This window comes from Anser anser, assembly GCF_964211835.1.
Source record: "Anser anser genome assembly, chromosome: 9".
Lineage (NCBI taxonomy): Eukaryota > Metazoa > Chordata > Aves > Anseriformes > Anatidae > Anser > Anser anser.
In genome coordinates this window covers 27,513,180-27,529,920 of record NC_139729.1, presented here as the reverse complement: position 1 = coordinate 27,529,920, position 16,741 = coordinate 27,513,180, and the positions used below count along the sequence as shown (strand labels likewise).

At 41.7% G+C, this 16,741-nt stretch overlaps 1 protein-coding gene across 5 annotated transcripts in view; it reads left to right on the top strand.

Moving 5' to 3' along the window:
- LEKR1 (leucine, glutamate and lysine rich 1) overlaps positions 1–16,741 on the top strand; it is a 52,974-nt gene that overhangs the window by 14,124 nt on the left and 22,109 nt on the right. For all 5 annotated transcript variants that reach the window (XM_083849071.1, XM_083849070.1, XM_083849072.1 and 2 more), the window contains exons 3-5: positions 3,905–4,024; positions 4,666–4,841; positions 7,642–7,827. In XM_083849071.1, the coding sequence (XP_083705197.1) occupies positions 3,905–4,024; positions 4,666–4,841; positions 7,642–7,827 (482 nt within the window). The remainder of the gene's footprint in view (positions 1–3,904; positions 4,025–4,665; positions 4,842–7,641; positions 7,828–16,741) is intronic.

The following is a 16,741-nucleotide window of genomic DNA, read 5'->3' as shown; positions in this document are numbered from 1 at the left end:
CACGTAGCCTGCAAGAGGGTTGCTTTTTCAAATCTTAACTTCTGAGAAACGCGGCTTCTTAAATTTGAACAGTTGGGGTAATTGTCACTACTTTTAGGACAATTAATATATTCGTTTGCTGGCAATAATCCCTTGCAACTTCTTCTGTATTTTCTCGTGCTATTCTTTTCGTTGCCAGCACTAGGAGTTAACATGTTATAATTCAACTCCCACTCTGTGCAGGCTTCCTCCTGTGTTCACAAAGAAAGTATGCTGGCTGCAAAGATTGGAAGTTAATTTTCACAGTTCATGCAAAATACAGGACAGAGGACAAGACCACTGTGTTCTCACACTTCTCTTTTAATTCTGTCATCTAATGATCTGTTGAATTCCTTCCTTTGAGCCAAGTATCACCAAAATAACATGCTTATTTTTTCCTCCTTCTTTTGGTGATGAGAGTAGACAGTGCAACTGTCTTGCATTGTCCGCATATATTTTTGTGTGCAAACAATGGGAAAAGACCAATAATGTCGCTTTGCACTTTGAGGCTGCAATTCTATGCTAACCTCACTAAATCAAATGTTTGGAGTGGGGAAAAAAAAGTCTGCTTATTTGGAAGTTTCATTTTAAGACTATAATTTTTATTATAAGAAATATAAGAAATTTATGGGTAGGTGTGGGCAAATTTTCCTAGCAAGGTAATGCTAGAACTTTCTTCATTTTTAAAGTTATTTGTATTTTATTTCATTTCAGTGATCACAGTTGAGCCCAAACAACTTGCTTTTTAATTACCAGATGTTCAGTTATGGTTTTGGCAGAGCTCTGCAGATCCAAGTTTCTTTATCGGGACTCCTGTTTTTTTAAGTTTGCGTTTTGGTGCAAATGTGTTATAGATGATCCGTCTGATAACACTAGCTGATGCACAGAAAAACAACAGGCTTTGCTGTTTATTTTTAAGCTATAAATCATTTTCATTTTCTTTTTAAAATTAAAGCAAATACTAATGTAATGCTTCTGCCATCCTTTGGTTTTGTAAAATACTTGCGGATTCAAGTATTATTTATTTATTAGTGACAGTGAGTCACTAGTAGATAAATAGATCATTTACTTTTACAGTTAATCTAGTGCGAGTAGTGTTGAAAAGGACTAGTTTTTAAATTACATGTCCTTGTCATTGTGCTTTCAGGGATAGAAGAATATACTATAATAACTGCAGCTAGCAACTGAACAAAAACCCCTAGTGTAAACTGCTAATGAATGTTGTATGTGGTATTGTATGTGATATTCTCTTTGCACATGTTACACAGGCAGATAGTTGGGGTCAGCTATCTGATATTCCTGTATGGTTCCATTCATTTCATTGCAGTTGTGGGAATAACCCAGGAGTCACTGAAAGAACAGTATTTTAAATTTTATTTACGCTGCTATAGTTGTGCTTGAAAAACACACAGGCCAGAACCACTGCTGTAACGAAGAAGTTCAAAAGGTAAATTTTAGAGGCAAAGACGAATGCATAGGTCAGTTTAGCTATACCTTTGAACTGGCCGGCTGTGTGTGCTGGGGCACGAAGGTGGGTCACATTCTGCGCGTGCCGCAGACCAACACGCAGAGCTGTGCACAGCTGCGCAGTGACGGAGAGCTCCCAGTGCCCCCGAGGGGCCACCCACCTTCTCCTCTCCTGCAGGCAGCTGATGGTGGAAAAGAAATGCTGGGTTGGTTCTCCTGCATCGTGGGCCCGTTTTATTTCAATATATATTTACAGAACTATAAGCAAGTCAAAGGAGAAAGGCACGTGAAGGTTGTTCAGCTACACGTCTTCCATAACTTAGAGACGGCGTTAATTTGTAGGCATACATAACGTCCAGTAAGTGGATTTAAAAAATAAATGTAAAAAATTACAAAAAAATGCAGTGTTAGCGAATAAACCGAACGGCCGTAGCAGGCATCTCTGCGTGTTTCCAGGGGCTGCAGGAAGCTGCACAACGCAGCCCCCGCTCTGCCCGCCGCGTCCCGTGCCGCGCGGAAAGGGGAAGGCAGGGAAGTCCCACGGGCAGGGAAAGCCCCAGCCGCTCGGCGTGCTCCGCCGAGACACGGCCGGTTTCGTTCCCACTTCTTGGGGTGGGAAGGGTGGCGAGGACGGGGCGCAGCCCCTCTCCCGGCTGGGTGTCACGGCTGGGTGATGCTGCTGCTGTGCAGCGCCCAGAGCGGGGTTTTATCACCTCGTGCTTACCGGGTGCCTCGGCTTGGATACTCCTGTACCTAACCATCGGCACCTGCCTTCTGTTTCTGTTCACCTTTCCCCTAGCACAGATACTTGGCTTTTGCAGTGTCATAATCTCATTTACGTAGACATAACTGAAGTACGATGGGACAAGCGTTAATTTGCATTTTTAACGTGCACGTTATATTTGTGAGTCCAGGTAGCGCTAAGCTCCTTTCCTTTCCCGGTCCCAGATTGACGATCTCTCTTTGGTGTCAGATTTGATGGAAAAGCTCAAAGCACAACCCACGCTGTAATTTAAAAGTCTGTTGCACGCTGTTGTGACGACGCAGGAGAAGCCTTTTCAGTCTATTTAAGGCAAATACTTAAAATGTGCTGTGACAGCGTCTCCTTCCATCCTCTGCTGTAGGGACGCTGCTCGCAGGCGCCCCGAGGAGAGCCGAGGCTGTGGCACGACCCGGCGCCCTGCCAGCGTTTGTCGGATGGAGCAACCACGCTGTGGCCTTCCCACCCCAGCTTGTGGCCAAGAGTTTTCTCAGCCCAAACGCTGCTGATGTATTTTATTTTTATTTTGCTTCCTGGAAGGAAGAGGGGGAGTGAAGAGAAATCAACGCAGACTTTCTCTGGTATATCGTTGGTCTAGCTGGGAACGTAGAAACCTAGCTCTAGTCCAGAGCTTAACTCTTCCCAAAGGAAAATACAGGAAAGTGATCGTACTGACTGGACATTTTAGATCAGTTTGATACCAGTGTGATTGCTGGAGTATGAACAAGTAACGCTTGGTGAGAACGTCTTTGTGAAAAGCTTCTCTTTAGACAGAATATGTTGTGTGTATTTTTCCATGATTATTTGCCGAGCACCGTTAATTCAGCAATACACGAGAACTAGAATGTGAATCGAGACAAAAGAAAACGACCAGCTGGGATTCGTGTTTCGCAAAAGCCTGAAACTGCGAAACAGATGAACAATCAGAATGGAAAAAAAACATGACAGTGCCGGTAACAAAAAATTTGGTGTTTCCTGTTGGTTGGCTTTTGACACGTCCCCCTGCAGCCCGGAGGAGCTCTCTGTTTCCCTTTGCTGCACGCCCGTGCAGCGGTGCGCACAAGGCACGCAGGTGGCGGTGGTGCCTTGGGTTGCCCTGCGGGGATGAGGCGCCTGCTTGTTGGGCATTGCAGCGTCAGGCCCTGTTTTACAGAACAGCATGTGTTTCTGGAGGATGAACGATCAGGACTGATCTGGGGGTTGATGCCTCCGTATGTTGGAAATGGTGTAATTCTTCAAAAACAGTTACTTTTGATATGCGTACCTTAATTTAAGAATGAAAATTAGCTGTGTTTTTCATAAAACCTCTTCTTTCGTGCCTTTGAGATTAAAAACATACAAGTGAAAATGTGACTATGATTTAAACAACTGAGCAGTTCTGTGTGGCCTCTGTGGATAACACTGCATTCTTAGTGTATTTGTAACGGCCCGTGAGCTGGTACTGTGTGCTTCCATGTGCAAGCATATTATGGGTATTATTTCCAGAGTGTTGCTGAAGCATCTCATACAGTGGGCTTAAGTTAGATTCTCTCCGTTTGAAGGTCTGGTATGTCAATCTGAAAAGGCAATTATCATAGGAAGGACGTTATGCACAGTGGAAACAAAAGTTGGAGATGGGTTAATAGCGTGAGTAACACTTGGTTTTATTTAAATCTGTAGAATAACAAACCTAACAAAGGAACTCAAAACCAAACAAGATGAATTAAAAAATGTGAAAGAAGATTTGCGGTATTTCCAAGAAGAAAAGGAAGCTGCCTATAAGCAATCACAAGTGCTCAGGTAAGAACCCAAACAGAAATCGTGGAGTTGTGGCTCCTGCGGTGTGCTGTCAGTTGAGAGGATTCAGCGGAGCTGCAGGCATGGCCGGGAGGAACACCGTGAGAGGGAAGTGTTTGTAACCATCCCAGCGTCTCTTGCTTTTCCAGGATATGGTGAGGCACTGTAGTGTTGCCAGAGGTAACCAGAAAATGCCACTCCTGATGGCTGATACTGCTAGCAACAGGCTAAGTTCTTCACAAATTTAAAATCATTAAATAGCACTTAAAAGCAAGCATGTTCCACTTTTAACACAGTGGAGATACAGTATTTCTTACATAGGCTGTCTGTGATAATTCAGCATAAGCTTGGATATATAGTTACTTAAGCATTATTGCTCTGATTTCTCAATAAAAAGTAATTGTACAATTTCATTTTTACATATAAGTTTAAAATGAACATTTAGAAGGGTGAAATTTCTTACAAATTCAATGTTCAACATATTTCATTCACTGAATTGTTGTAACCCAATATGCTACAAAATATCACATAACAGAAAAGTAGTTATCAGGTTTACTTTATCAGGTTTACAAATAATTAAGATATTTTGTCATGTATATTTGCTTTTAAAAATGTACGTCTGGTATTACTTTTCTGTCTTGCAGAAATACATTGGAACACCATTGCTCAACTCTGAACAAGGCTGTCTCACTGTTTCCCTTTATCAGAAGTGAACTAGAAAATATTAAAGAAGCCGTGTCCAGTAATTTAGAGAACTGGGCTGCCCTGAAAGAAGAAATTTTTGTCCAGATAAAAACCGTTAGCAAAGAAGCTTTGACAGGTAAATTATCATATTGCAATAACTTCGGTCAAGGCGAAATATTTTTTGGTAGTTGAGTGTACCACGGTAAATTTGAAGGTAAAATCAGTTAGATAATTTCTAATTCTAACATTTAATTTGTCCAGATGCAAAGTAGTACAAGATGTCACGGCACTGTGTGAACGGCGTTGAACTGGTTTCTGGCTCCTGCAGGATTAGTGTGTGCGCTGCTCGCTGCAGACTGGCATAGAAGTAATATAAATACCATGAATGCGTGGATATGGAACATAAATAATATAAATTCTTACTGTGTGTAGATATGATTGCAGTGCAAAGGCACAGAGAGATTTAATTTGCTGTGTGTCTCCTGTTGCCAGTTTTCTTCCCTTGAGCAAACCACTGGTGTAGGCGTTGGGTGGTCTCCAGTACCGGGGCCACCGCAGGCGAGCAAACCTGCACCTGGCACCTACTGACTGCCTCCTGCTGTGCCTGAATAACAGCATTTAATCCCCAAATACCACTCTTTATCCGAGGGGGCTTTGGAATTGAAAGGGGCATGGAGCAGCCCATGGGCTGAGAATAATTCAGTTGGCCCACAGCCTGCTTCCTGCTCAGACAAGGGCAGCCTTCAGGAGAAGAGAAGCTGGGAACAAGTCACAACTGGTGGCTTGCTCAGGAAGGTCGTACCCAGCCCTCAGGCTGGCGGTTGGACTTGAGAACGCAGATTTATCCTTGAAAACCGTTTTTGCTTTGCCTCAGTGAAGAGATTAGTTTTGCTGAAAAAATTACGCAGTAGCATAATGACAGACTGCACCATCCAGAGCATCCAAATGGGCCATGTGTTGGCTTTTGCAGCTTTAATGGTCCTTGGACACAATTTCCATATAAGTGTTCCTGTCCTTACAGTTTTTCAGTGTGTTCTGTATCAATTGATAAACCAGTATTTGGTCTGGAGCTTAGTTTTATCAGGGTTATAAGGTAGCAGAGGAGTAGGTGAGCTGACGTCTCCCTTTCTGTCCTTGTGAGAAGGGCTGTGAGGGCACGGTGGGCAACGTGCACCTCCCAAATTGCTGTGCTGATGAAACTGTCTGCGCCCCGTTGTAAATGCGTAGCTCAAGTGAAACCTGCACGCATGGAGTATCTCAGCAAATAGGTAGCTCCATTTTAACTAATGGCTCCTGTGAGATTAGAGGTCGTTTTTAATGTGTCCAGCAACTGCTTTTCTCACACAAGGAAGAAGTGAGCGGGGCATCTGTGCTGCGGGGGCGAGGGGACCGCATCCCCTGGGGCAGCCCCTTGGTCCTGCAGAGGGCTTGGGGCACTCAGGCTGCTGCCTGCTGGGGCCAGCGCGGTGGGGAGGTTGCTCTGTGGCGCTCAGCTGCCGTGCGAACGGTCGGGTTAAATGTCAGCACCAGTATCTTGCATTTTGATTCATGACTTCATCTCCTAATTAGACCGAGCACAGAAAGTATCGTGTGTTCCTACGAATTCCTCTCTTCCTGTGTTCTCTGTGTTCTTTCTAGTTAATAAGGAGAGCATGTACATGCTTTTCTGCAGACATCTTCAGGTTCAAGGAGTTTCATAACATTGTAAAGCATCTTTTTCTTTTACTTTACTGTTATTTGCAACAAGATTTTTCAAAGCTTTTCTACAGCAGATTTTCAGAAGAAAAATGTTGCATAAAGTGCTACTCTTTATCCTAGACCAGTTTCCTTAGTTAGTTTGAAAAAAAAAAAAAAACAAGTTATAAAACACTTGTGTATGTAAATTATTTAGCTTTGGTTAATTAGTGGCAAATAGGAAGAGGTATAAGAAGTTAAAATCTTTTGGAATTTACATCATTTAGCCTAACAATAAATCAATATAAGTGTCAAGTAGTTAGACAAGATAGTAGATAATGAAAATGTAATTTAAATTTTGCACTTAGACAATATAAAAATATGTAACAGCTGACTTAATGATATAATTAGGCTTCATCTAACAAGAATTGTCATCACTAATATAAATAAAAGTGATATAAGTTCTTTGGACAACTGAACATTTAGGTCTGTAGTTGGAGAGGGCATAGGAAAGAATTGCAACTATGGGAAATGTTAAAGGGCACTTACCAAGCTAAGCTAAGGTCAGGAAAAAACATGAAAATGTAGGAGATCCACTATTCCCACCCTGATTTACTTATGTACCTTGCAGCAAATACTACCTGGGAAGCTTCCTGGGGACTGCTGCTTTTCCAAGTTGAAGAGCTGATGAAAGCTAGAGTGAAAGAGCCTACCTTTAGTGTAACGGGTTGCTTTAACAGCAGAAAGGAGGAAATAAATTGTAATACACATGCCCAAACATCTTCTGAACCAAAAGTTTCACACTGAGCTTTGGCAGAAGCTAACCCCTTTGAGATATTTTCTCAAATTAATTTCAAAACAAGTTTGCAAATGTTTTTGTATGTCAGCAATGTTTCGTGTATCTCCTCGAGATAAAGTTTGGGTTCAAGTATTTGTCATCTATGGTTATTTCATTTGGAGTACATATATTCTAATTTGGTATCATGATCTTAGAGGAAATATGTATTATTGCTTAGAATAAAATTTATATGCTTGTCAGTAGTATCTGTTTGGCTAAGTACAGGTTACCCATGTGAAGATTTATTGCACAGGGCGCTTTCTTTGGCCCTCTGCTCTCAGCAGGAACGTTGCTGTGTCAGTGGCTTACACCGACCCCTGCACAAACTAGGGTTACTGAAGTCCTGAGGTCATAAATCAGGTGAGCTGCTTTTTAATGAAGAAGGTAAATTTGACAAGAGGCTATATGATTTTTTTCTCCTCAGAAATACCCAAATTGAATCAAAGGTTAGCAAAATCCCAGAGAGAGAATGAAAGTCTTCAGGAAAAGGTAAAACATCTGACACTGGTGGCCGACACGGTTGAGCTGAAAACTCAACAGCTTCAAACTTCTCTTCAGCAAGGGAATGAGCTACAAAGCAGGTGCCGTGAGCTACAAAAGGAAACGTTAGGTAAGAGAATTTTGAGATTCCAAGCAAACTTCCAAATAAAATGAAATGCAGAAATATTTGAAGTGTCTAAGTTCTGGCTGTTACTGTGAGTGCACTCAACAGCAGAACTCAGGCCCTGATAAAGCATGGATGTTGCATGGTCAGAAAGACAGCATGTCAGTCTGAAGTCTGTTACCCTGTTGGAAACACAAGGTAATTCTCAATAAGAAATAAAATTAAGGAAGGGAGGAAAATGATGCAGATGGTGGTAATACTGTTATGCTGTTACCTGTCAGTATGTAAAACATCAGGGAGACAGCTCTGAGATTGAAATCAAAAGAGGTGCTCTCATTTTGATTGGGAAGGCCAAACTGATCTATCAGCATCAGAACTGATAAACCTTAGCCTAAGCCAGTCTCTTTTCCACTAGATTTGTTGAACTTGAATCTGTCTAATGATGTGCCCTTGATAGTTTGTCTCAAGAATACAGCCCTCTTGAAAACTGTAAGAGACGTGGTAGCACTTGGAATTAGAGCATCTTGTGAGCTTTGTTGAGACAATGGCTTGTTACAAGAAGATTATTGTGTATTTATGTTAGTATCTCTTGAATCTGTTGTCTCTATAAAGCAGTATTGTATTTGTGGTGCTGGCTCAGAGACATTTTAAGACATTCAGAACATATAGAGGTTGTGCTGTTCCACACATGGCTTTGAGTCATCAAATTGGCACTGTAATTACCTCGCTGCCTTATGCACAGTATGTAATTTCAGGTCTAAAGCAGTAGCTCTCGGTGCTAGTCATGATAAAGGAATTTCACTGATCCTTCGATAGCAGTGATAATATCAAACGTGAAACTGAAGAGGGGAAGACCGCAGTGACTGTGGAGGACTCATCCCCCAATGAGTTATCAATCCAGATTGCTGAGGGCATTTCTGTCACTGGATAACAATACTGATAGGAAAGCTCCAGATTTGAATGCCAGATATGATCAGATATTTGTACAGATACAGATTTGTACAGATTTGTATCAGATAATTGTACAGCCTTCTCCAGGCACCATCCACACAAGAAATAAACTTTATATATCTTCCTTTTTTGTGGTATTTATTCACAGAACTGACTTTAAATGAGTACAAAATCGGTTAGACTTGGCTCTGAGAAGCTTCTTCTCTGTGCACTGTTCACAGTGTGCTGTTTTGTCTGGTTTTTCTTGGGGAGCTACTGCAGTGAACATAGTGATCCAGTGTCTCAGGATCTTGTCCGTGACGTTTTCTGGTAGGCTCATTGTCTGATCATAGCTACATCCTGTTTCTTAATCCTCTGTTCCGAGTAAACTCTGGCAGGCAGGATCTGGGGGGAGGGCTGCCTTAAAAGTGTTTAATTGTCAGTAACTAGTCACAGTAGCTCATTCTGAAGATCTAATTAGATTGGAAGAAAGGCATCAATTTTATTTCAATTTCATTTTTCAAGAGAATCTTGAACACAGTGAACACATCTCAGAAAGTGTGTACCTTTTTTTTTGGCTTCTGTGTAAAATAACCAGGTGAGATTTGAAGAAAGCACGAAATAAAATACTGGGAGTGCATAAATGGTAATTGCTGTGTTGTTTTTTTCAAGAAAAGTAACCGATATTATCTGTACACATGCATATATATATAATATAATATGTCTGAGATAAGTGCCTGGGTTTAAAAAAATAAATAAACCAAAACCCGAAATAAATTCAAGATAACATCACTTAAGAAGATAGAATTGAAGACATTAAGTAGTTGCATAGGTTTACCAAATCAAGTTGCTTGCCCCAAGAGCATAAGGTCACCTGTGACTCCTTATGTTCTACTTGAAACTGTTTTGAAAAAGATGCTCAAAATGCATTCATTTCTGTAGAAGAGACAAGTGTGTTTCTTCTCCATTAAGAGATTTATGTTTTATCAAAATAATCTGTGTACATGTCTAGCTGCCAGGTTTGACTATTACAAAACCACAGTCTAAAACTTGGAAGTTGTATACTTTAGAATATTCTTTTTTTTTTTTTTTTTCTTAATATGTTTTTCTCTCCTTATATACTCTGAAGTAACCAGAGATTGAGCTTGGAGGCTTTTGCTGTACTGGGAATTGCTCGAGCAGGCAGTATCACTGAAAAGATAGCCAAGGTGACTGGCTCAAAAATAGCACAAGAGTTGCAGATCCTGCAATAAGACTTAGAGCAGTGATTTATTAAGTTGATTGAGCTTTTCTTTCTCTTCTAAAAGGGTAGCACAGATGGAAGGTCTGTTTGGTCCTTAGTGTGGTCTTGTGCCATGTAAGGAAAATGTCCTAAAGTTCCTTAGTACAGCGGTCTGGGTGTTCTGCTGGAAGTGCTGAGAAATTGCAGTTATTTGCAAGTCAGTTTGAGGATGGTTGGCCCCAGTACTCTGTACAGAATCTGTGCACCAGTGCTTTGGTCCCTGGTTGCTACCTGGTTGAGTAGTGTCGTGTTTTGGTCACATTGTTGTGTTTTCTAAGTAGCAGTGGATACAGAAGGCTTGTTTTGCCCTAATACCTGACTTTCTTCTGTGCTCAATATAACCAGCAAACTTATTTTCACTTCCTTTTTAGGAATAACTTATCCCCTAACTTTGTATAAATAAGCACAAATAACGGTACCTCGTAAAGCAGTTACAGACCGTTTATTATTTGTCTTTCTCTAGAAACCTGAGTGGGTGTACTAACTGACTGCCTTGAGGAAAACATAATTACGTTTGACATGCATTTTTCAGGTGCAAAAATTAGTCGAAATAAAATAATCTCAGTGCAGAAATAGCTCCTTCTCAAGTGCACTTTGACATTCCATTTGTGTTAAAGTGCCTTTTAATTCTCTGTACGAAATAAGAAACTCGTGGGCGGCACAAGTTAAATTGCCACTGGAGCTGTGCAGCCCGTTGTAGTTCCTTCCTCAGAGTAAGCACTGAGAACGCTCCTGCTTACATTGCTCAGGGCTGAAGATTTTGCCTTATATAAGGTGCCACATTCGATATATCTCAGATAATCTCACACATTGCTGGACGGAGTGGCCGTATGTGAGCATGTGAGAGCTTGGTGATTTCAGCGGCAGTTCACACGCATTCTTGGGAGCTGGAGCGTCGGCACTCGCCGCTGCTGGAGGAAGTCTAAAGCCCGTTTAATTCAGTATCCTGTCCTCACCACTGAAAATGGCGTGGTTCAAAGGAAGGTACAGGAACTCTACAACAGCAGTTATGAGATAATCTGTCATCCTTACGTGTCTCATCCTGATCTAGGAGGTCATTGAATCTAATAAGACAACCTGTTAAGCTTTGAAGTATGTGGCTTAATATCTTTACATCAGACGTATCGTCACATTTACTCTGGTATGAAAATTACACAGGGTTATCATTAGAGTTCCCCTTTCAGTTTTGTAAAGCTGTGAACTGCACAGGTTCCTGTAAATAAAGAGTTCCATAGTTTGTTTACATGCACTGGAAAAATACGTTTTCTTGCTTAGCTTTCCCCACATTTTAACTCCATGGAGAATTGCCTTATTCTTGTGTTAGAAAATGAAAGTTGTTCACAGTCAACTTCTTTTAGCTTAACCAGTGTGTAATATACTTTTTTGATACTTGCATGGCTTTATGACCAATACTCTCGAAAGTCTGAAGTTAGTTCCTTAAGTTAGTACACTGCACCATAACATCACACCAAGCAGTTACGGTTATGTTCTAGTTTTTTGTCTTTAATATGCATAACATAGTACGTTAACTGTAGTATATGTATGCCACATCATGAGCAGGTTCAGACTAGCTCACGCAGGGCACCCCTACTTGTGCTGAAAAAAAAAAAGATCTTTAAGCTTACAAAGAAGTTTCTGTTCTAGAGGCCCTATTGTACTCTCTGGATCTTTTTTCTTTCTTTCTTTCTTTTTTTTTTAAGTATTATTGTATAAGTCTACCAAGATTGCTCAACAATTGCTAATAAAACATCATTGTTTTCAGTTGCTTAGAATATTACCAAACTTAACTAATCAGTGATTTTTGAATGGTAGTTACACAAAATGGGCATAGCTTTAACAAGGGTAAGATGGGTGGAAATGTCACTGGATTTTATGTTTCAATCTTACTATGCAAAAACGTTGAAAAACCCTTGGACCTTCTGTTCCTTGAGAAAGGACTTTGAGCTGGGGGGGGTTGACAGTATTCTCGATGCAGAGGACCATGTTGAACCGATGTCTAAGTCTCTGAAAGCATTAAATATCTGTTACTGTGGTGGCCAAACTCTGGTGTTCTGGCCCCAGAACACCGGGCTGAGCGATGCTTTCCCATGCGTTACGTGTCACCGTGGTGCTGGGCAGTGGGAAAGAAAGCAAGGAGGGATGCGGTGGAGACCAGCGAGGAGCAGGAGTGAAGAGGTTAGGGCGTTGTGATGGGGGGGCCGGGAACTGTCCTGTCAGTAAGCCAGGGAGCGCACGCTGAGCAGCGGGATGCAGGTCTCGAGTAGCTGGATTCTTTGATCCCGCAGCAAGGAAACAGTATGCTGCCGTATCCTGAGCGACTGTTTGGTAATGTGTAGTTATAAAGCATGAAAAAGCCATCTGGTATTAATTTTTTGTTCAATTCCAGCACTCATCACAGTCACTAATGCAGGGTTTGTGTGTATCTTGCATGCATCCTAGACGGTACGCTGGGGTTGCTCAGCGAGGCAGCGTGGTCAGAGCCATTTCCCTTCTGACTTGAGACCTGCAGTCTGCTGGCCTGCTCTGCTTCTGAGTCATCCCCGGGTCTGTGGGCACTGCAGGGAATGCAGTTCACAGAAGGAAACTGGAGCCGTGTCCTAAAAGAAGTAAGTTGCTCTGAGTGGGATAGCCGTGGTGCCTGGGAGGAGGGTGCTCTCAGCAGGACGTGTCGAGCGGCTGAAATGCCGCTTCCCCAGGCTTCGTGTCGTGCAGGGAGGAGACGGCTACCAGATGCTGTGTGGTTTAACACAGCAGGTAGAGGAGGAAAAGTGAAAGAGCTTTTCCTTTTTCCCCGCTGGCCTAGTTCCAGCTGAACCTGACGGCTGACATGTTCTGTTGCACTGTGCATCCTCCGCTGAGTAACAGCCCCCACGCACTTCACAGAGACTTCAGATTTTAGTTTCCGTTCCTCCATTGCCAGTGAGTCGCGCGAGGGAGGGGAACACACAGAGCAGGCTTTCGCTGGTGGCCGGAGTTTCGCTGGAGCAGATCCAAGACACCGACAGCAGCGGGGCTGCAAGCCAGCCCCCGTCCCTGCCCGGGCTTCACCGCCCGGACACACCGCTCCCTTCCACCTGCAGCCCGTCACCGGGAGCTGATCTCGTTCTACCAAGTGAAATTTTTGATGGAATATGCCCCCTTTGCCTGCTTCTGATGAAAAATTTTACTCTGTACCCACAAATCCTGTAGTTTTATACCTGTGTCGGCACTGCCGGTGGATTTCGTTTCTATGTTTTTGAGTTTCATATTCCATATTTATCATTTAAGGAGTTTCACGTTGTGGTTTCTCTAATGATGGAGTTGAATCGCCGTCCGATGGCTGGCTGGCAGCGACTGTAATCGGTACCGCGTAGTGGAGCTTGTGAGCGTGCCTCCTTCGGCCTTTGTCTTCCATCCTGCCTCTGGGCGCCTCTGGCAATAAGGAATGCTCACTGAACTTTCTTCCAAGCTTTATTAACAAGATTTGGAAATCTTCAAATAAGTTGTTGACCTCTGTAGGAAATTGCAGAGTAAAGAAAAGACAGAGTAAAGAGTAAAGAAATTGCAGCCGCCCAGGCGGTGGGTATCGCGTCTCGGGCAGAATGTAAACTTACCATTAACTTTCCCTGAGCTCCTCCCCACAAAAAAGAGAATGATTCCTTTCATCCAGACCCCTTCTCCAAGTTAATGTGGAGAGGACATTTATGATTAATCTCTCACCAGTTACACTGCTCGTGGAAGTCAACGCTTAGTACAGGCTGCTAGAGATTTCTGGTTTTGATGAGAGACAGACTGGGATTTATTGAACTAAGTTATCATTTCTCACTTCGGTGTAATACCAGTGAAAGTAAAGACATAACCCTTGAAAGAAAAAGCCTGAAATGTTAGAATATTTTGAAAACGTTTTATCCATGTTTACATCTTCATTAAAACTTTTCCACTGTTAACATTGATAGGAGACATAACTGAGAGCTGCCACCCAAATTTTTGTGATAAAAATAAAGCAACTGTTTTTTTTTTTTTTTTTTTCTTCTTGCCTACTTCAAAAGAATATTTTAGAAGCTGCTTGTTTGTGTAAATAGGGAACCTTGAAAGCTTAGTGCTGTACAGAGGTACTTCTTCTCTCAAGAAGCCTGGAAAGCGCACCGTCGCGTGCTCGCTCCTGCTCACTCTCTTTTTGAGTGTGCCCCCAGAGAAGAGGGGCTGACAAAGGAAGGGCACGCAGTGGGTTCACTTTAAAGTATCTCAGCGGTTAGTGCGACTTCGGATTCTCCAGCATCTCAGCAGCATAACACTTGAGCAAAAGGGTCACTGTGACCGCTGCTCGTATTGCTGTGCTGTTTGACTCACTATTTACTTATTTTGCCTATGTCAGGTTTCGTTTTCAAACTGTGTATGATACAAACTTGAAATAGCAGACGTTTTCTGGAGGAAACATAAATACAGTGTCATATGTGGAATTCATACAGAATATTCATCCTGCAAAGTATTAATGAGCTAAAATCCCAGCTAAGCAAGTCAATGTGTTAAGTGAGGCATTCTTTTTAATTTTTATTAGTAACAAAATGTATCAGTTACTTAATAAACCAGTTATTAATAAGCAATAAAATGTGGATATCCAGGAGTTTTCAAGGCGAAAAGACTGCTAGCTCAGGCATTTTTGTTCCTTGCTTTCTGAATTGATCAGCAAACCACAAATCCATACACAGTTGAAGTGGTCTGTCTACGTAGAGCACATTACTGGATAGGGGTAATAAAGCTGGATGACTCGGTGATGATAAAAATCTATTTCTCTTTCTTCTTGAAACAGAAAGCATGATTTTATTCACGAAACAAAAATCAAATATATCTTACCATTGTATTAAAATAAACTAGTAGGAACAAACAACACATTTTTATTGTCTCACTTGATGTTAGTGAAAATCAATTCCAGTTAGTAGGTTTACACCACGTAGTCAGTGTGTATGAAATCAGTCTGACATAGAGGGCCCACGGCTTTTGGTTTTCTTTTTCTCTTTTTCTTTTTTTTCCCCACAAACTATAGAAGCTAATATCCCCTTTTGGTTCAGTACTGAAGTAGTTCTGTGCTCCAAACAAACAAACAAAAAAAAACAACACACAAAACCACCTGGATGTATTATGTGTTTTGAAAGGATTTTCATTTCTACAACCAACATTATGAGGATTCTTGTTTTGTATATTTTTGGTGAATTGTAAATTATTGCATGTTTCGTATGATAGCAGTCATTTGCAAGAGCTGAAACTAAACCTTAGTTTCTACTATTGTTTCTTGGTTCTCCTGCTTCTCGTGACTTTATGAAAATTACCTTCATGAGTTATGTTTTGCTGAAGAGGTGATTCGATTGCTGATCTCATACCACTTTTCAGAGTCATGATGCATCATCTGGTTAGCTAGAGATGACAGGTCCTGAAGAATTCTCAGCTAAGGGCAAAGTCTGGTGAATAATTGTCTAATCAAATAGACTGAAAAAAAAAAAAAAAAAGATAATGCCTTGTGATAGTGTCATTGTCTATATTCCTGGGCTTGGAAGCAGTGGAGGAGCTGCAATAGCACATGCTCCTAAAAGATAGGAGCTAATATCCCTGCTGTCATTTTTATTGCTAGCCTAATCCTTTCCTTCACTTAATCATAGATATAGAATATTTTTTCTTCACAAAGTCATTGCATAACCTATTTATAGTTGCAGATTTACCTCTGTACGGATTTAAATTGCTGGCTATGCACATGAAATCTGTCTTTTAAGGCTTTTGATGCTACTGCTTGATAGTCTATTTAAGTTACTAAATATAAACTTAGCAGTGGTCTGCTGACATAATAGACTAATGAGAGATGATAGAAAAATGCAGGCAGCTGTAGGAGTAGCTGGGAAGTTTAAGTGGGGAATGTTAACACTCTTCATGGAAAGGAGGAGCGGTATTTTCATGTACATGAAGTGTCTCTAACAGCACTTTAAAGACTGCTTTGAAAATCCAAAAAGAGAGAATAGTTTCCTGTAGTTTTAGGTAGGCTGCAGTTCAAGTATCCCCTATTCATGCCACAAGTACTGTTGAAATATTTTTCTATCAATTCCAGCTGCGATACTAAGAATTTGAAGGGCCGGAGCTGGGGAATGCAGTTTGGTGTTTGAACAGGCTGTGACAAACTGGTTCGGCCAAGCAATGGCTCATTAGTGCTTTTCAGCAGTCTTTTGAAATGGAAGAGGAAATACATGACTGCGATGGAAGGAACAGCGTCCTCTTCTCTCCAGCGAGGTGCCTGGGTAGTGCTGTGTTGGAGCGTGATTTCCTTGCGGAAGAAGGGCCGCTCTTCACTCCCGCTTCAGGAAAAGCAGGAATCCTCATTGAAGGAAATCTATTGATCATATTTTGTTTCATCTGCTTGGCCCATGCGCTGACAAAAATATTTGTCTCCAAGGAATTACTGTCAGAACTCTTCTTACCTTCAGTTCTCTTAGCCAATAGGTAAGTAACTCAGTGTTTAAACTCAATTTTGAGACATAGGAGAAGGTCTGTGGGAACAATTCTGACTTGCACCCAATTACTTTGGGTTTGAAAGGGCAGGAATGTAAGCAGAAATTCGGGGTTAAGGGCCAAATCTTTTGAGATACCAAATCTTTTGCAAATACCATCTAGGCAGCGTCTGACTCCAGAAGCGCGTCTGATGTGACACTGGTTAATGTGTCCTGTGGAGCGGGACGGAGAGGGAGC